This window comes from Malania oleifera, chromosome 12 (genome assembly GCF_029873635.1).
Source record: "Malania oleifera isolate guangnan ecotype guangnan chromosome 12, ASM2987363v1, whole genome shotgun sequence".
NCBI lineage: Eukaryota > Viridiplantae > Streptophyta > Magnoliopsida > Santalales > Ximeniaceae > Malania > Malania oleifera.
The window spans coordinates 75,647,975-75,674,801 of record NC_080428.1 but is presented as its reverse complement, the minus strand read 5'-3'; the positions used below and the strand labels follow the sequence as shown (position 1 = coordinate 75,674,801).

General features: G+C 35.5%; 1 protein-coding gene across 1 annotated transcript in view; it reads right to left on the bottom strand.

Annotated features, from left to right (window-relative positions):
• The window catches only part of LOC131144346 (U4/U6 small nuclear ribonucleoprotein Prp31 homolog), a 28,436-nt gene extending 2,801 nt beyond the window's left edge, over window positions 1-25,635 (bottom strand). The window contains exons 1-6 of the mRNA XM_058092928.1: window positions 25,272-25,635; window positions 19,924-19,984; window positions 9,889-9,954; window positions 9,593-9,730; window positions 2,128-3,020; window positions 1,962-2,032 (exon numbers count right to left, since the gene is read on the bottom strand). Coding sequence (XP_057948911.1) covers window positions 1,962-2,032; window positions 2,128-3,020; window positions 9,593-9,730; window positions 9,889-9,954; window positions 19,924-19,926 — 1,171 coding nt within the window. The 5' untranslated portion in view covers window positions 19,927-19,984; window positions 25,272-25,635. The remainder of the gene's footprint in view (window positions 1-1,961; window positions 2,033-2,127; window positions 3,021-9,592; window positions 9,731-9,888; window positions 9,955-19,923; window positions 19,985-25,271) is intronic.
• Between the last annotated feature and the right edge of the window lie 1,192 nt (window positions 25,636-26,827).

The window sequence follows — 26,827 nt, the reverse complement described above, 5'->3', positions numbered from 1 at the left end:
GGTATTTTATGTGATCCTATAAATTTCCCACTTTTCACTTTTTTAATGCCATCTCATTTTCAAAGATTCCAATTTTGTGAATAAATCTTCTATTTTAAGTTTTCTCCTCATTTTTCATTTCCGAGTTCAATCTTTCATTTTGATTTTCATTAAAATCCTTATCAAAGTATCTTCGCCACCTCTCTTTTGTGTCTTCTTCTCTAATGAAGACATTACTATTCTCATCCTTTATATATTTTACATCACCTAAATCTTTGCATTTTCTTTCTCCAACTCTAACAAGTTTATAAATGTTTTTTTCTCCTATTTTTGTATCTAGTTTTGCTTTTAGTTTACATTACCTAAATAAGCTCTATGTTTAGCTTCACTAATAATTTTATTTTGCATTTTTTCTTGTTTCTTTATATTTTTCAACATTTTCTATATTTCTACAATTTTGCCATATTTTATACCAATTTCTTTTTATCCTAATGGCTTTTTGGACTTCTTGATCCCACCATCAACTTTCTTTACTACCCGAGTATCTTCCTTTGGACTCACCTAAAACCTCTTTTGATATCCTTATGATAGAATTTTTCATTCTCTAAACAATATTTGCATCAACCTTATCTTCTACTGTCCAATTACACTCTTCGTTCATTTTATCTTTAAATTTTACTATATTATCTCCCTTCAAATTCAACCATCTAGTTCTCTCGCATTGAATTATGCTACTCCTTCTCATCCATTTTTAAATATGTATATCTAATACTAAGACTCTATGTTGTGTCACTATAGTGTCACTATAGTGTCACCAAACCTTCACTTGGAATAACTTTACAATCCTTACAAGATAGGCGATCCCCGTTCATAGTTAAGGAGAAATCTATTTGGTTTTTATTATACTAACTCTTGAAAGTTATTAAGCATTTTTCTCTTTTTATAAAGTAAGTATTCAATATAACAAAATTGTAACACATGGAAAAATCTAACATTGTGTCACCGGCCCCATTTTTATCTCCATAACCGTGACCTCCACGTATTCTCTTATATCCTATATTATCCTTTCCAATGTGACCATTCAAATTAGCTTTTATGAATGTCTTTTCAAACATAGGTATCCCTTGTAAAGTACTATCCATATCTTCCCAAAATTGTCTTTTAAGATCTCCTGCTAATCCTATTTAGGGAGCATACGCACTAATGACATTCACTATTTCCAAGCCTAAAGCTATCCTGATTTTAATGATCCTATCTCCTATTCTTTTAACATCTACTTTGTTACCTTTTAGGCCTTTGTCCACAATAATACCTACCCCGTTTTTATATTTCTCCATAACAATGTACCAAAATTTAAATCCTAACTTTTCAATTTCTCTAGCTTTCTCTCCTACCCATTTCGTCTCTTGAAGACAGATTAAGTAAATTTTCCTCCTAAACATTATGTCCACTATTTCTTTATTTTTTCCCGTAAGAGTTTATATATTCTGAGTTGCTAATCTAAACTTAGCTTCTTGTGCTAACTTATTTATCCTCTCCCTTTTATATTGAGCCAATCTATTCCCTTGACCTAGGTAAATTTGGGAAGAATTCATGATAATAAAATCTGACAAAGTTTAACCTTGAGAGTCAACTACCTAACACAACCTTACTCCTTTATCTGGACTTGAGCTCAGCTATGTGTACAAAGAATTTGTATTACACGGGTAAAATACACATTTGCATTTTTTTTTTTTTCACATAAACAATTTTCTAAATCACACCCTACGACTAATAGAAACCACACACACAATTTTCAATACAAATGCACTAAAAAAATTTTAGTGTGTGAATCAAGCTAGACTACAATTAAAAAAACAAGTAAATTTTACACTTTGGGTCACATATGCAGAGGTATAAATAAGTAAATAATAGCACGATACAAGTGAATTTTCAATAAAATAATTTCAAACACTATACAAGTTGATGACAGTAAAATTTACCTAAGGAACTCTCCTCAGGTACACCAAATTGCATCCTATTGGCCAGCTTCCTCATGTCCGTTACAGCATATCTGGGAAGTCAGAAACGAAAGTTCAGCAAACACACCAAAAAAGCATAAAGCAGAAATTACACCTCTACCATGGCAAACTAGAAAAGCTAGACTACCTTTCCTTCATCTTCCTTAGCCGACGCCCACCTCTCTTTTTTTTAGGTTCAGAATCAGGAACTGGAAGAGGTTTAGGTTGCTTTGCAGGAGGTGGTTCTTGCCATTTTTCAATCTTCTTATGAATCTCCTCACGGAAACTTCTTCCTTTGCCCCCTGTTGGATCTCCCCTGGAAGAATCAATTCGTGCTGCAAGTGTTGATTTCGATGCTAAAAGTCGGCAGGCACGCATTCTTAATGATGGAGGTGTGCTCTGAAATATCTCTGTTTGCTCCAGGTAACCTACACGAAATTGGGAAGTTGCAGTGGAAAATCCTGCTAAATTCTTCCTCTTGGCACCAAGAAGCTGAACATTACAAGCAGGCATCTTAGATAAAGATGAGAGACCACCCGCTGTCCCCATTAGTTTAGCAGCAACAGCACTGCCAACTATAGCAGAAAGATTCGGTGCTATATATCCCATTCTACTCTCTACGAAGTCAAGGACTTTTTTCTTTGCTGAGTCAAGAGTAAGAGCACGATCACACGCATCTATGGTTTTTTTAAGATTTTCCTCAGGAAGCGGTTTGCCACTCGTTGTTGATGCTGTTACAGATACAACCATAATGGCAGCTGAAGGTACAAGCCCTTCCAAATCAACAAGAGTTAAATCCATTTCATTGCCAATCTTCTTAACAACTCGAGCATAATCAATAGGGTGATTCACAAGTGATTCAAGTTCAGGAAATTTCAAACGGTAGTTATCACGAATGAAGTTATGGATGATGATGATTTCATTCTCAATGTCAACCGACAATGCATTACAATCAACTATCAACTGGTATTCAGGATCATCTTCCAAAACCATTCCATGATCTGACATATCGGACCCCTTCTCTAGTGCATCTTCAACTTTCTGTAATTCAGAAACCATATTACTCATTCAGACCATGTAAGCATTATAGCCAACAAAAATATCATCCACGTAAATTATTAAACTAGAAACAATGAAAGATAGTTACAAGCCAGCCATACAACAAAAAAGGATATGGTGAGCGTCAATAGGTAAAGTATGAGCAAGATTAAGATATTTGAAGATTTTGTGTTTACAGTAGGCGTAGGCAATATTTAGAATATTTGCATTTGATTATGTAATTTTCAGCATTAAGGATTTGCTACAATGTTTCACTAATTAGGGGTTTGATGTTCTTTACCAAATCATGTTTCCTTATTTAGGAATTTGCTATTATTTTTCCTTATTTAGTTCAAGGAGAGAAGCCTATACACAAAACATGGTTTTAAATAATGGAAACAGTCCACGCAATGTTATCGATCAGTGTAACAGTAACAGTCACATCCATAACAGATGGACAGTCACAGTATCCGTGAATTCATTTTTTGCATTAGCGAACTTCTTTAGAACATATAATTCACATGTTTTGATCCTAAAATCCTATATGCCAATTCTTTAAATGATTTTTAGTAAATTCTAATCAATTTAAGTGTCACTTATATTACAAGTATTGGAAGTCGTCCTGATTGTTTTAGCTGGTATTGGCAAGAAGAAGCATGCATTTGCTACTTTTCACTACTTTACTAATTGTAAGTGAAATTCAAACTAAGAAATCATATATATAAAAAAATATAAAATACAGAATGCCATCTTTTGTACTCTTTTAATGAATTTTTTGTTCTCCAAAAAATAAAATATAGTATGGGCGTATGCTAAACAAGAACAAAAATGTCTACGATAAAACGTATTTAGTTTCCAAACTAGTTATAAGAAAAACAAAAAACATAAAATAAAATTGAAATAATTTAGTACAAACATATTTAATTTAATGATAGAAAAAAATCTGGGTTTATTTTAATGGTAGTTATTGAAAAAATGTAATGCAGGGTCAGCATCAAGGTTCTGCAGCCATGGAAGGGATTAGAAGAAATATAAGAGAGGAAGGGAGGGGAAGGGAGGAAAGAGGAGATACTAGGGGGGAACCCACATTCAATTCCAATTCAAATTCATCCATAACTGCCCATAGTAGTTAAAAGCGCACCTCAGGCGCAAGGCGCAGTGAGGCAAAGAGGCTTGCGCCCCAAACCATGAGGGGTAAGGCGACCTGCAAGAGGCGACGCGAGGTGAGACGAGGCACAGTGAGTCGCGCCTTGTAAATTTTTACCCTTTAAAACGAGAGAAATAGCCACAGCCAGAGCCATAGCCCTCATTCGACTCAAACAAACAGAAGCCCTAGCCCCTTTCGGCCCTTCAAAGCCCCACAACCCTTCGCGAGTTCGTCTTGCACAGTCGAACCAGCAGGAGCCTTCGCAATCCTTCGAACCAGCAGCATGAGTTCGTATGTGAGCCTTTGAACCAGCCAAAAGCCTTCGTGACCTCATCTTAAAGCTTCGAACCAGGACTGTGAGTTCGTCTTCGACATTCGAAGAAGCACGACCCTTCACGACTTCGTTTCGAACCTGCAGGAGCCTTCACGAGTTCGTCTGCCAGCGTTCGAACCAGCCGTGAATTCGTCACATCATCTTCGCCATTTTGAACCAGCAGCAAGCTCGTCTTTGAGCCTTCGAACCTTCGTAAGTCTTCTTCTTCTTTTTTCTGCTGCCTGCTGCTTCTCTTCTTCTTCTTCTTTCTGCTGCCTGCATGCTGCGTCCTGCTGCCTGCTGCTTCTCTTCTTCTTCTTCTTTCTGCTGCCTGCATGCTGCGTCCTGCTGCCTGCTGCTTCTCTTCTTCTCCTTCTTCTTCTTTTTCAGTTCTTCTTCTTCCCCTTCCTCTTCCTCCTCCTCCTCCTCCTCTTCTTCTTCTTCTTTCTGCTGCCTGCTGCCTGCTTTTTATAATATTATACGTAATTTACTAATTAAATACTTAGTTTAATGTGAGTTTATAAATTATAAGTTTATAAATAATACATAAAATTCTTTTGACTGAAATTGAGCTACTATTTTTTAATTTGTTTGAAAATGCATCATATAAGTCTTAAATTTTAAATGAGTTATTGTTTGTATTAGGCTATTAGCTACTAATACAAAATAAGTTATTGCCTAATTTGCCTGAAATATATGAATATATGATACATTGATTTTTCAGTTAGGATACAAAGTCTAAAATCTTAAATGGATTCTGGATTAGAAAACGCGGCATCAGCAAACAAAAATCCTGCATGGAAGTATGCACGTTTGGATGATCAAAAAAATAGAAATAATTTGACTTACAATTTTTGTGGCAAAGTCACAAGAGGAGGAATATTTCGGGCAAAGCAGCATATTGTTGGAGGATTTCGAAATGTGAAAGAATGCTTTAAGTGCGCTGCTCATGTACGTGAGGAGATTAAAGAGTATATGTTGAAGAAAGATATGGAAAAGGAGGAAAATGAGTTATTGCACGATTTTGATGATGCAAATCATTATGGTGAAGATGAAAAAGATGAAGTTCAAGAAATTGACACTCGTGGCAAGAGAGTGCTTACTGATGGTGATGGAAGTAAAAGATCATACCAATCCAACTTGAAGAAACCAAAACAGAAGGGGCCTATAGACTTGTTTTTTACTCCTAATCCAAAAAAAACGGTTCAAGCTAGGAAAGAAGGGAAGATGAAGCAAACATCAATAAATGAGGTGGAAAGAATTAAGAAAAAAGGTATTGGGAGATTTTGTTAGGTGGATGTATGATGCTGGAATACCATTTAATGTTGTACGTCTGAACAGCTTTGCAGTGGCACTTGAATCGATTGAACAATATGGACCTGGAATAAAGCCACTTAGCTATCATGAAGTGAGAGTTCCTTTCCTAAAGTAGGAAGTTAGTCGAATGAAAGAGTTGTTGAAGGTCCATAAGGAGGAATGAGCAAAATATGGCTGCTCAATTATGTTTGATGGTTGGAGAGATTTGGTTGCTAATAAGGACATAATAAACTTCTTAGTGAACTCTCCAAGGAGATTAGCGTTCATCAAGTCTATTGATGCTTCCAATCTTGTCAAAAATACAAATAGAATGTACAAATTACTTGATGAGATGGTAGAGAAAATTGGGGAATCAAATGTGATTCAAGGAGTAACTGACAATGCTTCAGGCTATGTTGCAGCAGGTAAGAACTTATGTCTAGAACTATATTCTATAGTGTATATATTGTTTATTTTAATATTTTAATGGCTTCACTCCTTGATTTTTGAACAGGGAGATTGTTGGAAGCAAAGAGGCCACATTTATATTGGACACCGTGTGCCACGCATTGCCTTGATTTAATTTTGAAGGATATTGAAAAGATGCCTTCAATTCATTCAACTTTAAAAAGGGCAATTTTTTTCAAATGATTATATCTATAACCTTGTTGGTGTGGTGAACTTGATGAGATAGTTCACTGGAGGAAAAGAGTTGCTAAGGCCTGCAGTTACAAGACTTGCAAACTGCCTTCATCACCCTTCGTTCAATCCACCTTCAAAAGAACAACTTAGGAAGATGTTTACTTCTGAAGATTGGAATACTACTAAATGGGCAAAGGAGGCAGCTGGCAAAAGAGCAGCTAGTATTGTTTTGATGCCTACCTTTTGGAGTACCATCGTCTATGCTCTTAAGATGACAGGCCCACTTGTCCGTTGGGATACATTTATGAAGCAATGGACAGGGCTAAGGAAGCCATAGCTAAGGCTTTCAGTGAGAGAGAGGAATAAATTCAAGGAGGCATTTGAAGTTATTGATATGGGATGGGGAAGTCAACTCCATTAACCATTGCATGCAGCTGCACACTACTTGAACCCGGATTTTTTCTATTCAAACCCCATCATTTTGCAAGATGAAGAAATTATGGCGGGTTTGTACAAATGTATTGCAAGGTTGATGCCAACCCTTGAAATGCAAGATAAAGTTGTACAGGAGTTGCCGAAATGCAATAGCGCTAGTGGCGTCTTTGGAATCCTTTGGCAGTGAGATTTGAAGATACAAGCACCGAGTAAAGTGACATTTTTACTACCTCTTTCATTTTAAAATTATTTTTGCTATTTACCTAGTAGGTTTTCATTTAAAATTTATTTTATAACAGCGCAATGGTGGATGTCATTTGGATCATCAGCTCCAAACTTGCAAAAGTTTGCTGTGAGAAATCTTAGCCTCATGTGTAGTGCTACTGGCTGCAAAAGAAATTGGAGCATATTTCAACATGTACGTCATTAGTATATCGTGGATTAATTATTAAAGAACAAGAACTACCAGTCTATTGCTTTTTAGAATCATTATTTACCATATTACTTGAAACTTTTTGCAGCTTCATAGCAAAAGGAGAAATAGGCTAGCCCAGCAACGCTTGAATTATTTGGTGTTGGTGAAATATAATCGAACTCTGAGGCGTTGATACGAAAAGCATGACTACATAGATCCCAACCTCCTAAAGGACATTGATGATAGTAATGAGTGGTTGATTGGTAGGATGGATGGCGATTCCAATGAGGATGATGAACTTGTGTCTGAAGATGATATTTTGACTTGGGATTCCGTTGCAAGAGCTGCTGGACTAAATAACCCCCCGCATCACACTAGATCAAGAATAAGTGCAAATATGTCATCGTCGTCTAGAGGAAGAGCTTCATCTAGCAGTGTAGCCAATGCTAGGGGCCGGTCCGCAATGTTGGAACTTGTAGATGAGGATGAAATCCAAGTGGATAGTGCAGAGGAGGCAGATGAGGAAAAAGATGTTGGAGAAGACAATTCTAATGATGAAGAAGAAGATGATGATATCTTCGCAGACTTAGTTAATTATGAGTGACGACTGATGATTGAAGAGGGTTTTTAGATTTTAGACTTTGAAATTTTTATTGTACTCTTTTATTTTGATGTTGAACTATGTTGAATTGTTGATGCTTTTGGGCTTCGTCCTGGCAATTTTATTGAATTTCCAATTTTGTTATTGAATGTTTTGGAATTTTAAATTTTAATATTACTAGATATTCATATGTTCATATATCAATTACCCCATATAGTCATTTTACTCCATTTTAATAATTGTGCGCCTCACACCTCACACCTCGGCTTCAAAGACAATTTGCGCCTCGGCTCGCCTCGCGCCTCTGACTACTACGTAACTGCCTACATCATGGCTTTCGCACACTATTTATAAAAAAGCCTCTAAACACATACCCCTAAAACTACATTGCATTACAAACATACACCTAGAATACACAATTACTACAAACAAGCACCCAACATACATAATCCTAATACAAGCAAACTACACACACATACTTAAACAACTAACTAACCAAGCACATTTGGGTTTTCGACTCAATAATCCATTCACCCTATTCTCTAACATAGGCCTCCTAACTAGGTTGAAATGATCCATCCAAATACTCGCTTCTTGTCCTAGATCAAAATGCATACTAAATGTCACAAAAAATAAACCCAAACAACGAATTTTTTTAATAGAAAAATCATCAACTAAATAAATCAACTTATAATTTATTTTCTAAGCTTCATTAAAAAGAAACGAGAGGGGGAAATGCAAAAAAGGGACTAAAAAAACAGTTTAGTATTTCACAACCAGTCTGGCACTATAAGGGCCCATAAAATTCTGTAACGGCCATTATGATACCCTAACAGACTTTACAATTGTCAATGGGTGCAACTCTGAGATATCGCCCCAAAACAATCTTAGAAGACACCAATACCAAACAATCTTAGAAGACACCAATACCGTTACGTAATGTCTGTAACAGTCGCTACGCACCAATTTTTAATACTATGATACAAAGGCTCAAATGTGAACAATGTTGGGGACATTGAGAATTGAATCCTAACTGATTGTCTTAATTTTTTTCCCCTCTCTCTCTCTCTCTCTCACACACACACAACTGACATCCAAAATGCTAAGTTCCTAAAAGAAAGTTCTGTAAGTACAAATCAAACAAATGTTTTAAAAGGCGAAGGTCTAAGGCAATACATTTTAACCCTTAAGAAGTGAGGCATAAGCCTTAAGGTGTTGGAGCATAAGCCTTTTGAGAATTTTTTTTAAGATAAAAATATGCAAATAAATTGTATATATTTTAAACATAAGGAAAAAGTAAGAAAACCACAAATATAACGTAAAAAAAGAAAAATCATGTATACTTTGCAAACTACTTGTTGGAAAATTGCTAACTTGAATACATGAAATAAAAAGAGACAGCTATGCGCAAAAGATGTGCATTTTGAGAAAATGTGCAAGCCTCAGCAGCTACCCTTTTTGGAATTTGGTATCTAGATTGACCCTCAAGGTGTTATAGGCATGCTTTTCCACAAGGTGAGCCTCGATCGAGCCTTTTAAAACACTAAATCAAACAAATCCTAGCAGTAATATAAACAAAGAATGCATATGTCCATTCATCAACCTGCATACATGCATTTATGCTTATAAATGTCGCATTAAAGCTTGGCACTAGATGCAAGTGAATACGGAGATCTGCAGAGTGTACCCTGGTGAAAGTAAATCCAGGTAAAGGATATGAACTAACCTGCATAATATCAATGTACCGCTGAGATTTCTGCAATTTTGAAACACTATCCAAATCATCATACTTAAGAGTTTCTAAATCTAACAAATCCCCATCAATATCTTCTTCCATGTTTTCAGCATCCACATCATCTTGATCCTGAAAGAAGACGAAAGAAGATAACTTATAATCATAAGAACAAAATATAAATGAGAAAAGAAAAAACAAACACATTATAGGCAGAGAGAACAATAAAATATATAGCATCTGAATGGCGAAATCTTTGAAGAAAATAAATAGTAAGCACTAATACTCACAAGAAGATCAGCATCGTTGTCAGATAGTTCATCAAGGTCTGCCAGGAATGAATCAGCAAGAGTTGCCTGAAACCACAAAAGTATAATAATGAGAATGCAAATATGTTAGAAATTTGATCAAAACAATTATATAAGAATTAAAAAGAAGCTTAATCTGCAATGCTAACACGGTCACACCATTAAGAGGCATAACAACTATTGTACGTAACATGGAATTTTTTATGCACACATTTGGAGTTATATTTTTTGTAATATTTTGTGATAAGTTTATATAAAAAATTCCATAATTATTTGGGGACTGTTTTGGCTTTTGGGATGTCATTTAGGGCCATTAGGGTTAATTTGACTCCAGCTCATGTGGGCATTAGGTTTAGATCTCTTATCAGTGCAGCAGCACTATTGCTTGTTCACTACGAGGGTTTGCAAGTGCCATTGTTATTAGTTACTGTAGTTATTTAGTGTAACTACTATTTGTTATTGCTGTGTAAGTAAGCATGAGTGCATGCGTGAGTTAGTAAACGTCATTGTAATGTACTTGGCATACATTATAACTAGAAAGAGAGACCTATCATTGTGATTAGGTCTTCCAATTTACCCAATTCTTCAACATGAGCACTATGACTGCCATGAGGTATTGGGTTCTAATCTTGTTGCCTGCATTTTTTGTTTCTTTGTTAATAATTATCTTATTCCTTGCAATAATGTCATCTATCATTGGTCGTGCAATTGGCTGCACATGCGGGTGAGTATTAAGGCTTGATATACATTGTTAGCCCACAACTTAACAGCTTCAACTTCTAGGTAAATTGGTAATTGAACATGGTAATTCAGTTATCTTCCCTAAGGCTCCTTCATTCTTACTTCCTACTAATATATTTAGTTGTCTGTTCTTTGTCCAATTAAGTCCAAGAATGGATAAGTTGTAGCCTCATGCTATCAAATGCATTTTTCTAGGCTAACCTTGTGCTCGAAAGGGATACCGAGGCTATAGACCTACTTTGCATCAATTCTTTGTCTATGCTAATGTCACCTTCTTTGAGTCCACCATAACTACTTTGATTCCTCGAGTCTTGTTGACCATGGTCCCTCACCTGGCTAACCTTTCATCTCGACCCAGTCCTCTGGAATCTTCATCTGGTTTGAGTCCTTCTCATTACTAGGATATCCTAATTTGAAAGTGCACACAAGCCAATAACTCAAGGGAGGACAGCCTCCTCCAACTTCTACTCCACCTCTACTTCCCCCATCGGATAATCATATTTCCCAAGATGTTGATCTTCTTATTGTTGTTAGGACAGCTAAATGCATTTGTACCCAACTTCCAATCTGTAATTTTGTTTGCTATAATTACCCTCATATTAATGTTTTGTAGTAGGATGTCTTTTGTTCCTCTTCAAAAGTTTATTTCCGAAATCATATCCCAGTTCGTGTGGAGGATTATAATGGTCAAAATCTGTGTGCATTACAAGATAATGATATTTAGGAATCGTACCTCTTCCTACCGATAAATTTGTAGTTGGTTGTTGCTGAATGTCTACCATGAAATTCAGTCTAGATGTTCTGTGGGCTTGTTTGATGGGCCATCTCGTTGCTAAGGGATTACACTCAGGTGTACATTTTGGGTTATTCTGATACATTCTCCCCAGTTTCCAACCTTGCTTCAGTTCCTTAGTTTATCTCCTTAACCACCAAATGTCATTGGCCTCCACATCAGTTAGATGTGAAGAATGCTTTCCTACATGGTGACCTTTTTGGGGGGAAAGTCACATTTCGTGTGCCGACTCAAGAAATTCTTGTATGCTATGAAGCAATCTCTCAGAGGACAGTTTGGCAAATTCAGTGCCATAGTGCTGGAATTTGGTCCTCAGCGGTGTGTAGTAGATCCCTCAATATTTTATCATGTAGGATGTTACTAATTGTATGTGTAAGTGATATTGTTGGACGATATTGTGTTTACTGGGATGATGGGATGATCAAGGTATCCAGAGCCCAAGGCATTTTCCAGTAAACTAAATTTCAAACCAAAGAATTTAGGGCCATTAAAATACTTCTAGGGCATAGAAGTATCCAGATCTCATATAGGGTCTCTTTTGTCCAAAAGAAGTATGCTATAGACCTTTTAGATAAGACAGGGCTACAGGATCCAGTGGGATAGTGCTTGAATTTGGTCCTCAGCGGTGTGTAGTAGATCCCTCAATATTTTATCATGTAGGATGCTACTAATTGTATATGTAAATGATATTGTTGGACAATATTGTGATTACTGGGATGATGAGATGATCAAGGTATCCAGAGCCCAACGCATTTTCCTGTAAACTAAATTTCAAAACAAAGAATTTAGGGCCATTAAAATACTTCTAGGGCATAGAAGTATCCAGATCTCATATAGGATCTCTTTTGTCACAAAAGAAGTATGTTATAGACCTTTTAGATAAGACAGGGCTACTGGGATCCAAATCTATACACCCCTATATTACAACAACAAATTAGTACAAGATGAGGGTGATTTGTTGGTTGTTCCTATAAGATATTGAAGATTTATTAGAAAATCAAACTATTTCACAGTGACTCGAACTGATATATCTTTCACAAGTGTTATGAGTCAGTTTCTTGATTCTATAAGAACAAATCATTAGAATGCAGTTATTCGCATCTTGAGATACCTCAAAGGTGAACATGGGATTTCTCTCTTATATCAAGACCAAAATCACATTTATATTCAGAGATATATAGATGCTTAGGCTGGTCACCTTCTGATAGAAGATCCACAACCAAGTCGTGTTTTTGCCAGTGGTAACTTGGTATTCTAGAAAAGTAAGAAACAAATGTAGTGGCCCGATCGAGTGCTAAGTCAAAATGTTAGGCCATGGCCCACTACATGTGAGCTTATTTGGCTTTCCACAATCTCAGCCTATGGACTTTGGCCGATTCGGTGCCATAGTACTTGAGTTTGGTCCTCAGCGGCATGTAATAAACCTCTCTTGTATTTTATCATCTAGGATGCTGCTCTTGGTACAAGATATTGAAGATTTATTGGAAAGTTGAACTATTTCATAGTCACTCGACCCGATATATCTTTCACAACAAGTGTTATGAACCAGTTTCTTGATTATATAAGAACAAGTCATTAGGATGCAGTTATTCGTATCTTGAGATACCTCAGAGGTAAACATGGGATTTCTCTCTTATATCAAGATCAAAATCACATTTCTATTCTAAGATATATAGATGCTTAGGTTGGGTCACCTTCCGATAAAAGATCCACAACTAAGTATTGTGTTTTTGCTAGTGGTAACTTGGTATTGCAGAAAAGTAAGAAACAAATGTAGTGGCCCAATCGAGTGCTGAGTCAAAGCTTATTTGGCTAATGAATAGGCCAGAAAAATTTGGCTTTCCACAATCGCACCCAATCTTCCATGAACAAACGAAATGCATTGAAATGTGATTCACTTTGTTTGAAAGAAACTTGTGCAGGAGCTAATTACAACTCTTGAGGTCTGAATTCCAACTTGCTAATTTATTCACTAAAGCCTTGGGAGGTAAAAAAGAAAAATCAATTATTTTAATATTGTCAAACTAAGAAAAATAAGAGGGAAATATAATTAAAAATATAAAACTTTGTTTCAACATTATTACAAATTAATAAAAATTAAAAATTAATTATATGTAAATTCAATTTTTATGTATTGGTTTTTTATGTACTTTAATTTTTCTTTGTTGATAATTAGTAGCCATGGGTACACACACTATGCGTGCTTTTTATAAAATTTTATATTTATTTTTAAAAAATAAATATAAAAAACTAATTAGGAGTTGAAAGTTATTTAAATTTATTACAATTTACAAAGAGTAGCTATGACTTATGATGAATTATAGGAGCATTTTAGGATTGTTATGGATAGTTACAAGGGTATTTTTGGTAGAAATTTGAAATTCGAATTGCCCTATTTTATGGTGTTGAATTTTTTATTTTTCACATTAATCTCCTTAATTATTAATTTTTTAAAAATAAAATATTTATATAAGGGTAAATTTGACATTTGAAAAAAAAATGACACCAAAGGGAGAATCTCCTTTATAATATTAGAAATGACATAAAAATTATTCAAACTCTTTTTATTTTTCTTATTATTTTGTTTGAATTAAGGGCTTTGTTTAAAAAATAAAAAATAATAATAAGAATGAAATTTATTTTCTACTATCTTTTCTTCGTGTCAAAATTTACTAAATAAAAAATTGCTCTAATATGATATTATAAATTAAGAAAAAATAAATAAATGCTAATCGTGGGTGAAAATAATTTTTTGTTTATTAATATATTATATATTTTCTTTTCTTTTTTTCTTTAGTTGATAACAGAATAATGATGACCATTTCGCCCAACCTTATACTTAGAGCTCCCTCCCTCTACTTTTTTAATTTACATAGGAACGAGCCCTTCGAATCCCCTAGTGCAGCACCAAACCTACGAATCAGCGTCCTCCGCCCCCAGGTCTTGCTGATCAGGGTAAAGTCCGGATGCGGATACAGCTTCTGTGCATCAGTTGGACGTTCAACCAACCCGACTCTCAGGACACATCTCCATTACCATCAACGGTCCCCACTGGCTCATAGAGAACTCTCACCATCCACGGTCCCCGCTGGCTCACAGAGTGATCTCTCACCATCCACGGTCCACGTTGACTCACAGAGTAAACTCTCACCAAAATGCCCCTAGCCACCAAGTGGGTCAATTTACATTTTATTTTAGAAAATTTGAGGCCAATTGGTGACTTTTAAAAATTATGGGACCCAACTTTGCGAAAGTAGGCAAAGATTTTTGTATTTAATGTGATTAGGGGATAAATCTCTAATTCTTTCAAATAGATGGGGAAGAATTAAAGAGGGAGATCCTCCCATTTATTGTGTTTGGGGGTCAATCCCTCATTTGCACAAATAGTTGGGGGAGATTTAAAGGAAAAGATCCTCTCATTTATTGTGCTTAAGGGTCAATCCCCAAGTTTTACAAATAAATAGGACAGAATCATGAAATTTGAGATTTGTTTAGCAAACAAAATTTGCATTTAACATGTCCTCCCCCCAAGTCAACCCTTGGTGCCTATGTAAAGCACCAAGGAGTGAGCGCTAGACGTGGGATAAGAGGGAAACGATCATAGGAGAATTTTGGTGAAAAGAAAGGCTTTGCTTTCTCTCTCCTCCATCTAAGGACTCTTTTGCTTTATCTTTATATTATTCTATTGACTTCTTTGTGTACTCAAATTTATCTCATAAAACCCTGACTTTGCTATGAAAATGTGCATTAGCACATGCAATAGTATGATTCCAATCTTACCATGCTTTCTTGCTTGATTATGTTCGTATTGGTATAACCCAAGCATGATAAAAGTTGTATTTTTTCCATGAAAGTATGTTATTAGCATGATCGCCTACCTTTGCTTGATAAAAATCACAACTTGGCAATGATAAAAAATGTTTTTGAATGTAAGATTGCTTGCTCATAAAGTATATGTAGATTGTGAAGCTTAAGCATGACAGATTTTTTTCTTTGGCTAATGAAAAGAATAAAATACATGTGTTCTTGGGTGGGTGTGCTAATGATTTGTTCACGATTTTTCTTTCTTTGGGACCTTATCATTGTGGTTTTGAGGATATTTTAGGATTTGGCAGGGTGATTCTTCTTATTCTTCTTCATCTTCTTTTTCTTCTTCTTCATCTTTGTTTTATTAAATAAAAAAAAAAACTAACATTTCAAAAAATGCTCAAAATTAAAATTCATAAAAAAATCAACATGGGGTTTTTTGTGTATTTCCTTTTTTTAGATTATTACTATTTTTTATTATTGCTTTGTTATCGTTATTATTATAATTTTAGTTTAGGTTTTGTTTGTTTCATTTTATTTTATTTTATTCTACTTATTTTTACTAGAATATTGCCAAAAAATCCCATAAAATACAGAAAAACACAGAAAGGAAAACCAAAAAATAGGGAAAATTAGAAAATCAAAAAATCATGCATGGAGATGAACCTTAGGGTTTTGTTCATCTTTTCTTTTTTCACAAAGTTAGGTTTTCTTCTTTCCTTTTCTTTCTCAAATTTCTTTCCCCCTTTCAATTTGGCAAATCTTGATGCCCTTAGATGCTTGCAAAAACTCCGATTTTTTTCAAAAAAACATTTCATTCAATTTACATTAAAAACCTTTCCTTCTTTCAACATGATCCTACTCAATTGTTATTCTTTCCAAATCCATCATTTCAAAAAAACAAACATTAACTTTCCCTTTTTTGTTCTTCATTTCAAATTTCAAAATTACGGTTCTTGAGGCCTCTTTCCCTCTTTTTTTCTTTCTTTTTTTTTTCAAAATTCTCCTTTCAAAAGCCACAAGGCTTTACAATAAAGGTCATTGGGCCATCCCTATCATCTCGAAATCACACCATTATTGGTGTTTGGTTTGGGCACACAACGGAAAATTCCTTTTTCTTCCTTTGATTTTCCTCTGATTTTCTTTCCATTAGGACGAACATCCACCCACTGATGGCAACCATTCATAAAACAAATGTTGTAAAGTGTCTAACACCTTTCTTACACATAACCAAACTCCTGAACAGCTGAACCCATCTCTCTTTTCGTAGACTATTGGGGTTTTCTTCGTTTCTCCCTTCTCCAGAAGATGAAGGGGCATCTCCACATTTATTTTTTCTTCTTCCTCCACCCCGATCCTTTCCATGGTTCACCCAAGCAGTAACTGATGTGGCAGTGTTGACACTGAAAACAAAAAAAATGGATTCTTTCTTCTTTTTTTTAATAATTTCCCTAATGCTTTCTAAGTTCCACCCAAAGCCTAATGTTTTTCAAGTTTCAAACAAAGCCTTGAGATCCCAAAATATTTTTAACTAGAAACATGTCTGCACAGTGCAGCAGGATAAATAGGACAACCAACATAAAGTTTGTATATTTTTCAGGGCTGATTTTAATACGCAGATAAATATCCAAATAAACTGTACAGAAGATTAGATAACCTGTATACAAGCTTCAATGGCCAGACCGCAAGAAAGATTACAATTGGATGTTCTTAAGGCAAACGAAAGGGAGATGTTAAACACTTAAACCATCAGCTAAGCTGCTGAGATTAGACTGACAAATCCTGGCTCAATATCTATGATCCAGTTGGAGCTAGACCGCAAGAAAGATTGCATTGGATGTTCTGAAGGCAAACAAGGAGATGTTAAACACTTAAACCCATCAGCTAAGCTGCTAAGATTAGAAGGATAAATCCTGGCTCAATATTTATGACCCAGCTGGATTATAGAATGCTACATTTCCTTGATAATTCAAAGAGGGGTTTTTTCCCTGGCTGTACGCCCCTGGTGAGCTTGAACAAGTTGTTCTCTGACCCTGCATTTGGGAGCATAGATTTCAAGCCTTGTATTTGGATTTAAGTGGATTTAGAAAAAAAAAAATTAATATAATTTTGCATTGATTCTTTTCCAAATCCATACAAAGTCAAATCCAGACCCTCTCTCAAACATAAGATGAGTGAATTTACAGTGGCAAGATGTTGGCTGCTGCGGGCACAGATGCCATTGAATGCATTTCCCCTTTACATATACAATGGTGCAAAGAAACAACAGAAATACTTGGGCTGATTTCTCACACTGCTACCTAAAAATTTCAACATTGAGACAAGTAAGCATGGGCATTCGTGTCAAACATATTGAAGGTAAGTGAGGATTTTCATCACAAATTAAGTAAAAATTGTGTTTATTGTTATAGACCTTGTAAATTATGTGCTGACATTGTCCTTTCTTAAATGTAGGGATTGGAGGAATTTCTAAATGAGTTGTTTCCAAGTGTTGAACATAGGTTATGCTTTGGACACATGTACATAACTTCATAAAGGACTTTCCTCGCAAGACTCTTAAAGGTTGTGGTGGAATTCAGCTAAGAGGGCCAGCTATGTGCAAGAATTTACATTGTGAACGGGTGAGCTTAAGAAAATATCACCCAAGACATGATTGGCTGTGTAAAACGCTTAAGGTTTCATTTCTCAAGTTCCCCCAGGTATAATATGCTGTTAAATAATTTATGTGACCGTTTTAAAAAATTCATGATTGATGCAAGGAAAAGTCCCTTTGATGTATCCCCGTCTGGTCCAGTGGTTCCCAGCTTCAGTTGTACGTAGGAAGTGGACAATATGCAGTTGATATGGAGTCTCATAGCTGCATGTGTAGGAGGTGGAACTTGATTAGAGTGTGTTTGCCCACGCCATTTGAAGCATGATCACAACAATGTGCAACAAGGAAATTATGTGAGTAATTGCTATGGCGTAGAAACATGCTTAAGAATACATGGTTGTAATCCATGATGAATCCTATCAAAGACCCAAAAGTGTTGCCACCACCTTTGTGCATTACAAGAATAGGAAGGAAGCAAAAAATCTAGACATAAACAACCTTAAGAAATTATGGAAGCAAACTCCAATAGGATTTCAAAGAAAAGGGCACAACACAAGAGGTTCCATGGTCGAGCATCCATGAGCAAGACAACTAGGAAGACCAATATAGCACAACCAGTGAGGATCAAACTTCCAATAACACTTGGTGTTACTGCAAACCTTCTACAATTCTTGTAGGTTATGAGACCTGCCAGTCTGAACAGGTTGGACAAGAATCAGTCATGTTGCTGGTCCGGATTATATGCTTGAACCAGGAATTTCACGAACCTGGGAGACAGAGAATCACTATCACCATTTTGACCATCTAATCAGAATTTATACTTTAGGACACATCTACAGAGGTTTTTTTTGTTGCGTATTTTACATTATTCGGGGGATTATTGTGTAATTTTATTCATTATGGTTAACTGTGGGGTAAATATGTACTTGGTAATTAAGTGTGTAGAGTAGTTTACAAATAGAATTGGATTCAGAAATCCACTTTGTTTTTGCTCTCCCTTCTCTATACGAGCAATCCCTCTTTCTTCTTCAACTTTATCTTCTTCTTCCTCCTCCTTACTTCCTTTTTCAGAAATGTCAAACATCAAGTTTCACAGCAGGTTCAAACCACATCCGCAAAGATTGCTCCACTGTCCAACACCAAAGAAAAAACTTACAATCATGTCCTTTGTTTTCGAACCTCACATAGATGGGAACTTTTTGCAACACCTCCACAGCAATTGTCAATAGAGCCCTCAAAAAGGCCTGTCCCCAGAACTTCATCATTCAAACAAGCATGTGGTCTCACGAGCTGACTAAAGGATTTCTGGCTGCTACCCCTTCCAAATATCCTATTTAGTGATATTTTTGCATCTCACTGCTGCCACCAAAATGCAGATTCCTTCTCCTTCTCTTCCTTCAGCAACCAGATATTTTTTAGGAACAAATCCTCCCATTGCAAGTGATTCCAGCGTGCCTTGTCTGACTCAAGGAAGCTCAACCCCCCTGGCCCCATGCATCCACATCAACTCCCCGCAATCTGTGCTCCATTAAAGTTGATGAAGGTTTTCTTAAAGTGATGGATACACTGATATGCACTTTCAAGTTGAATGATGCAAATATGAGAAATTAGAGTTGGATTACAAGTTGAATAGCCTTTGCTACTATTATCTATCATGATCATTTAAAGCTATTAAAGAATTGAATGCATTGGTTTCCAACATGTCTCTCTTCCACTCGCTTATTCTCTATCTTCTCTTTTAAACCCTAGTTTGAGTGTTACTCTCTTGTTATACTATTTTTCCCCCTTGTTCCCATTCCTACTAAGTAATTTTCTGGCCGTTTTCCTCTAATTTGTTTCTCAAAATTAATTTTTATCTTCCCAGGTTAAATCAAATTGGTATAAAAAGCAAGCTCTACAATAAGCACTCTTAGCACTCATTAGCAAGTAGGATATTAAAAGATAAGTTGGAGATTAATATGTGCGTGTGTTGAATAGAAATTGCAATTGCAAACAACTTGAAGAAAATGCAAGAAACAGCGAAGTAGATTACCAGAATATAAAGAATTCCAATCAGCCATATAATAGGGAGAAAATTACTAACCATATCTGCAACTTCCTCAAACAATTGAGCTCAAAGACGCCAAACAGTACCTCCACAAATCCTGATCACAAAAATCACAATAAAAGGTCCTTTAGGGCTTGCTTGCAGAATTCAACTGGGCAAATGTAGCAGAGACCAAACCCTAAATATTTTCTAGAAACGATGTATGAGAATATGAACACGACGGAAGTATGGAACACATTGAAAAACCAAAAGAAACAAAGTCCGTCCATTTGTGTGTGTGCGTGTTTTTTTTTTTCTTGGGGGGGGGGGGGGGGGAGTTACTCAAATGTAAGAAATGAATAAAATACTCAAACGTAAGAAATGAATAAAATAAAATTTAGCCAAAACCTGCTCCAGTCAATCCAAAAGACAAAGAAGGAGATGATTAGTCTCTCATTGAAGGTTTGGATTGACTCTGTTCGCGGAGAAGCACTAATAATAAGGGGACATTCTCAGAGACATAAGCTTAGAAGGAGTAAATCTCATGGAAGACCTGCTAAAGATGAATGTGCCTTTTGAGAGGACATTGGAAGAAAGATTGTTCTAAATTACAGCATAAGAATAAGGGCAAAACACATTCTAACGACAATATTGCCAATGATGATGGAAGTGAGTCACATTTTTCTCTTGTTGAAACATTTTAGTCACATTGTTTTGGTGAGCGGATTTTGGATTCTGATTGTTCCTATCACATGTGTCCCAATAGGGAATGATTTTCTAATTTTGAAGAATTAGATGGTGGGATTGTTTTATAGGAAATGATAATACTTGTAAAACAACTAGAATATGATCGATACAATTGAAACGTCAGGATGGAACTATTAAAACCTTGACTGATATTAGGTATGTTCCAAGTTTAAAAAAAAATTTGATTTCATTGGGTGTCTTGGAATCTAAAGGGTTCATTATCACTTTGAAAAATGAAACCTAAAAGATTAAATCAGGTGCGCTGGTGGTGATGAAAGGAATGAGGAAAAATAACTTGTACTATTTACAAGGTTGTATAGTTATTGGCTCAGCAGCTATTGTTTCTGAGAAAGATGCAGGTTCATATGCAACCAAGTTATGGCATATGCAATTAGCAAATGCAAGAGAAAATTTTTTACAACAATTAGCTAAGCGAGATTTGTTAAAGGGTGCAAAGGTGTGCAAACTTGAATTTTGTGAACATTGCATTATGGGAAAACATACTAGAGTGAAATTTGGCACTGCAATCCACCAGACTGAAGGTATTTTAGACTACATCCATACAGATGTACGGGGGCCCACAAAAATGGCTTCATTGGGTGGTATGCATTATTTTGTCACTTTTGTTGATGATTTTTTAAGAAGAGTTTGGGTGTATTCTATGAAGCATAAAAATGAAGTGTGATATTTTCCTTAAGTGGAAAAAATTAGTTGAAACTCAAACTGACAAAAAGATTAAACGGCTCAGATCAGATAATGGCGGTGAATACACGAGTGACCCATTTATGAAGGTATGTCAGGATGAAGGTATTACTCGACACTTCACAGTTAGAGATACACCATAGTAGAATGGGGTGACAGAGCGCATAAATCGGACTTTACTAGAGAAAGTTCGATGTATGTTGTTAATGGAATAGATAAATAAATGATAAGGGGAAAAAGGGGAAAATTTTGGAAAGAAAATAGCAGATCTCGCCAACGAATATCATGTCCTCGTTGACGAGTAGTTTACATAGGATCGATGACGAAGTTCAGTCCCTCGTCGACGAAGAGATCCCGAATGAGTGAATTTTAGATTTTAAGTTTCGTCAACGAATCCTGTTTTCTCGTCGACGAATCCACGTGGCAAGATCGCGTATAAAAGGATTTAAGGAAGCTTCTTCGCAAAGAAAACTCTTTTTCTCCGCTTCCTCTCTCTATAAATCATCTCCTCTGTCTTCTCTCTTCAAATCCAGCCCGGATTCAGGCCGAATCGACAAATGGAGACCGCTAAAGTGTTCTATGGAAGATTCTCTACACATCTAGCGGAGCATATTTCTAAACTGGGCTTTGCGGGAAACGCTCCAAAGTTGAAGTAAGGGTTAGGATTCTTAGTTTTGGGGTTTTAAATGCTTATTTGAGGTTTATAGGTCGAGGAAATGCAGAAATAGTAGGTTATTTGAGGATTATCTAAATAAACTAGGGTTTTTGTTTCAGGGTTCGAGTGAGCGTCACATGCATCATTTTGGGTTTTTATTGGTGTAGTTCAAAAAAACAAGGGAGAATATATATTAAACCAAGTTTTATGAATTAAACGAATAAATGGATTATGTTATGTATATATGCATATGTTTTGGTATGGGTTTAAAATGTCAATCATTTAAATTATAATTTCTGAACCTAAGGTTGTTTTATTAGACATGTATATGTGAAAATGGACTGATGAAAGTGAAAGATTTTTCAAGATAATTGTGTAAGAAATTAAAAGTATATTTTCTTTTAAGAATGATAAATAAGGGTTGGTTTATTTTACAGAAAATGTTTGAAATATATATTGTTAAATTGTGTGGCATGAGTCAAATGAAAATTTTGTGTTGAATTATGTTATATGTATGAAATACAAGTTATACAGGAAATGCATTGAGAATGAAAATGTTATATGAATTATGCTGCATGTGATTGTTAATGTAACCATGGAAACATATGAACTGTTGACAAGAGTTGTAGACTAACTGATGAACAACTAAAAGAAGCTCTAGTAGCAGAATGGCGCATATCTATGTGGACTAACTAATGTACAACTAAAAGGAGTACTACAATGCAGGGAATGAAATGGAAATAAAAATAAAATGAAAGGAAAATGAAATGTGAAATGTGAACAATGTATAATGGGAAAGCGCCACATAAATTGTAATGCTACGAAATGTCAAAGCTGAGAACATGAACAGACGAGAAATACAAAATAAATGACAGAAAGAATAATGTATTATTGTAGTATTAGTATTCATGCTAGTATTAGATGGGCGAGGCAAATCTTAGTGTAATGACCCGGAGATTAAAATAATTAGGAAATATAATAAATGAAATGGATTAATGGGTAATAAGGAAAAAGGAAAGAAATTAAAAGAGGAACAGCAAGCCTCGTCGATGAATGTCTTGTCCTCGTCGACGAGTGTCCTTCTAAAGCTCGTCGACGAACATCAGTTCCTCATCGACGAAGGAATCCCGAGAGAGTATATTTTGGAACTCTGAATTTCGTCAACGAAGTTATCTTCTCGTCGACGAAGTCTCTACAGTGCCTCATCAACGAATCCACGTGTCTCGTCGACGAAGTCCTACCTATAAATAGAGTTTTCTTCATTTTTAGCGAGAAAACTTGGGAAAATTCGCCTCCTCTCTCTAAAAAACGGCTCTACCAACCTTTTCTTTTCGATTTCAGGCCAGATTTGACCCGGTTTGACAATCCGAAACCACCACAAGGTTCGTAGGATTGTTCTCTGCAAGGCTGTAGGAGCTCATCCTTGGTTTAAGAGGATTGAAAAACATCCCAAAATCAAGGTAAGCGAGTTATTTTGGGATTTTCTTAATGAATAATGTTATTTGGAGCTTGAGAAGTAGTAAATAGGTGTTTTTCTTAAGATTTGCGTTAATTGAAATTTATTTAATTAAATAGGATTTTTTGATTCAGGGTCCAATGAACGCTGTGGGTATCAATTCAGGGATCCTATTAGCATAGCTCGAAAGTCAGGTAAGGGGGAAATTTATGTATTAAATCGAATTTTTCATGAATTAAAATGGATTATGTGTTATTTATATATATATATATATATATATATATATATATGTTTCATGTGAGTTTAAAATGCCAACCATGTAAAAATATGTTTTCTGAGCCTAGGAATGTTTATATAGCTATGTATGTGAAAGTAAATGAATGAAAGTGAAAGATATTTTTTGAGGAATTATGTAAGAAATGAAATGTATTTTTCAGCATATAAATGTTAAATGCGAGTTGGCTAGACCTGGCAAAGCGGATCGGGTCGGATAATCTGTGGCGGATAATGCGGATTATCGAGTAAAGAAATTATAATTCATATTCAACTCATTTAAGTGGTAGATTAGGCGGTTTCGGGTCGGATAATTCATGGCAGATGGGCAGATAATCTGCTATTCTCAAATATAATTTTATTAATAATTTATATGGTGTCATAATAATTTAAGTTGTATACAACAACTTGCAATTAGTTTGTGTATTAACTTTTCTAATAATTATATCAATCATTCAATCTTTTATACAAATTAACAACTCATGATTCATGTCAGTAAAACTATAAGCATTAAAACATAATAAATTAGTCTCAATTAAACTCAAAATAGAAACTCGAACCGTGCAACTCGTGTGAGTCTCTCTAAAATCTAAACATTACAACTGTTCTTAAAGCATGCGAATTTCTTTAAACACAGCTATTTTCAAATCCGAGGAATCTCTCAAAATAGACATTCCCAATTTTCCATATTAAAAATAAGATATTATCATTCTCTATTCAATGTTATGATGCATTCTTATTTACATTACTATGATAACATCTTTTAATTTTTTTAAGCTATCAATTTCTTATATCATGATTTTATATCCTTAAAATAGACATTGATTGAATGGAAGGTAACCTCAATTCTTAAAAATTATCTCATTATCTCTTGCTCTACCAACAAAGTAGCCAAGCAATGCTCAAATTACATATCTCAAACTGACTTTTTTTTTTTCAAATTCACAACAATTAAAATTATAAGTTCAAAACTCATACTCTTAACAACAATTGAATTTTCTCATCATCTCTTGCTCTACCAACAAAGTAGCCAAGCAATGCTCAAATTACATATCTCAAACTGACTTTTTTTTTTTTCAAATTCACAACAATTAAAATTATAAGTTCAAAACTCATACTCTTAACAACGATTGAATTTTCTCATCATCTCTTGCTCTACCAACAAAGTAGCCAAGCAATGCTCAAATTACATATCTCAAATTGCACCGACTTTTTTTTTTTTTTTTCAAATTCACAACAATTAAAATCATAAGTTCAAAACTCATACTCTAAACAACGATTGAATTTTCTCCCCACATATTTGCTTTTCTTCAAATAAGTTGTAGAATTATATTTTTAGTGTGAAATTATATTGAATACCATCTAAGTACAAAGCTTGAAATCAACTACCTCAAATACAACTTAAGACAAAATTTTATGGGCTGATTGGTATTATTGTCAAAAATTACAGAAACGAAATCAAAAATAAAAATTAAAAATCAGAAAAAGAAAAATCAAAAAATCAAAAACCAACAAACGACTCAGAAGTCAGAACTCAGAAGACAAATTTCCCCAAAAGAGAGAGAATTGAACCTGGTTCCGTGGTTCGTGAAGCCGAAGCAACAAGCGAGTGATGGGCGGCAGTCGACGACGACCAAAGCGAAACCCTAAACGAAAGTGAATGAGAAGTGAGAACGCAGAGAATGAGAGAAGAATCAGACGACGAGCGACTCGAGCGAGAGAGCGATGGGCAAGCAGCGAACTGGCGAAAGTACGGCAACACCGCAAGGCGAGGGTTGTCAAACTCACAAGGCTCCGCGAGCGAGCGAGCGATAGGCGGCAATCGACGACGGCGTCGAAAAATTGAAGTATGAAACCCTAAACGAAAGTGAACGGGAACTGGGAAGTGAGAACGCAGAGAATGAAAGAAGAATCAAAAGATTCAGATGAGTGCCTTGCGAGTGGGAAGGGCTGAAGTAGTGAGGCGCTGAGCGGGGCGTGTGCTTAGTGGGCCGCGTGGGCATTTGGGCAGTGGGCTTATTGGGCTGACTGGGTTAAAGGGTTTGGACTGTAGCATGTTGGGCTTTCCTAGGTTAATTTTGTAAGCGGGTTGACGGATATCCGCTAGATAAACCCAACCCGACCTGCTAAGGGAATAGATATAAAAATGAAAAACTATATTTGACTTGTTTAGCAAACGGATAATTACCCGCTAAGGGGGCGGATATGAAAATGAAAAATCATATTCGACTCGTTTAGCAAACGGATAATTATAAGTCGGCTAAAACGGGTCAGATGCGGTTCGAATTAACGGATTTTTATCCATTTTGTCAAGTCTAGTTGGCCTACTTTATAAGAATATGTATGAATTTACTATTAAATTGTATGGCAAGAGATTCTGTGCAAATATATGTTAAATATATAATATGCAAGTTAAGCAAATAAAGTATTGAAAATAAAATATGATATGGACAATATTGCCTGTATATGTTAAATGCAATCATGTAAATGTAAAACAACTGAAAGATAGTCATGTTAACAGATTCTAATGCATTTCTATGTGGACTAACTGTTAGTAGATTCTAACGCATTTCTATGTAGACTAACTAATAATGGCTAAAGACCAACTATAGTACGAAGGAATGAAATGAAAACATTATGCAATGAAATGATAATGCAATGAAATGAAATGTGAAACGTGAATGATACAAATGGGAAAGAGTTACTTAAAGTGAAATGTAATGCAATATTAAGTTATGAACATGAATGGATGTATATGATTAAATAAAGACAGAAAGAATGATGTATTATGATATTAAAAGTATTTATGTACGTAGAATATGCTATCATTTGGGCAGGGCATACTCTTCGCCTGAGGGCTTGCTGAAAAAGGCGAGTGCACTAATAGTTTCAGATGTGGCAGTAGTTGCATAATGTATTAGGGTAGAGGGAACCTACTTGTATGGGCGGGTAGATTTCCCTATCCTTAGGGCCTTTGCCGGTAAATTATTGTTGAACTATGTGAGTACAAGATTAATCTAATACTTGAGGGCTTACTGAGTAAGGTGAGTGTCCTGGTATGCTTTAATTGTGACCTTATGGTTACCTAAGTATCATGGCAGAGAGGTGCTACTTGTATGAGCAGGTAA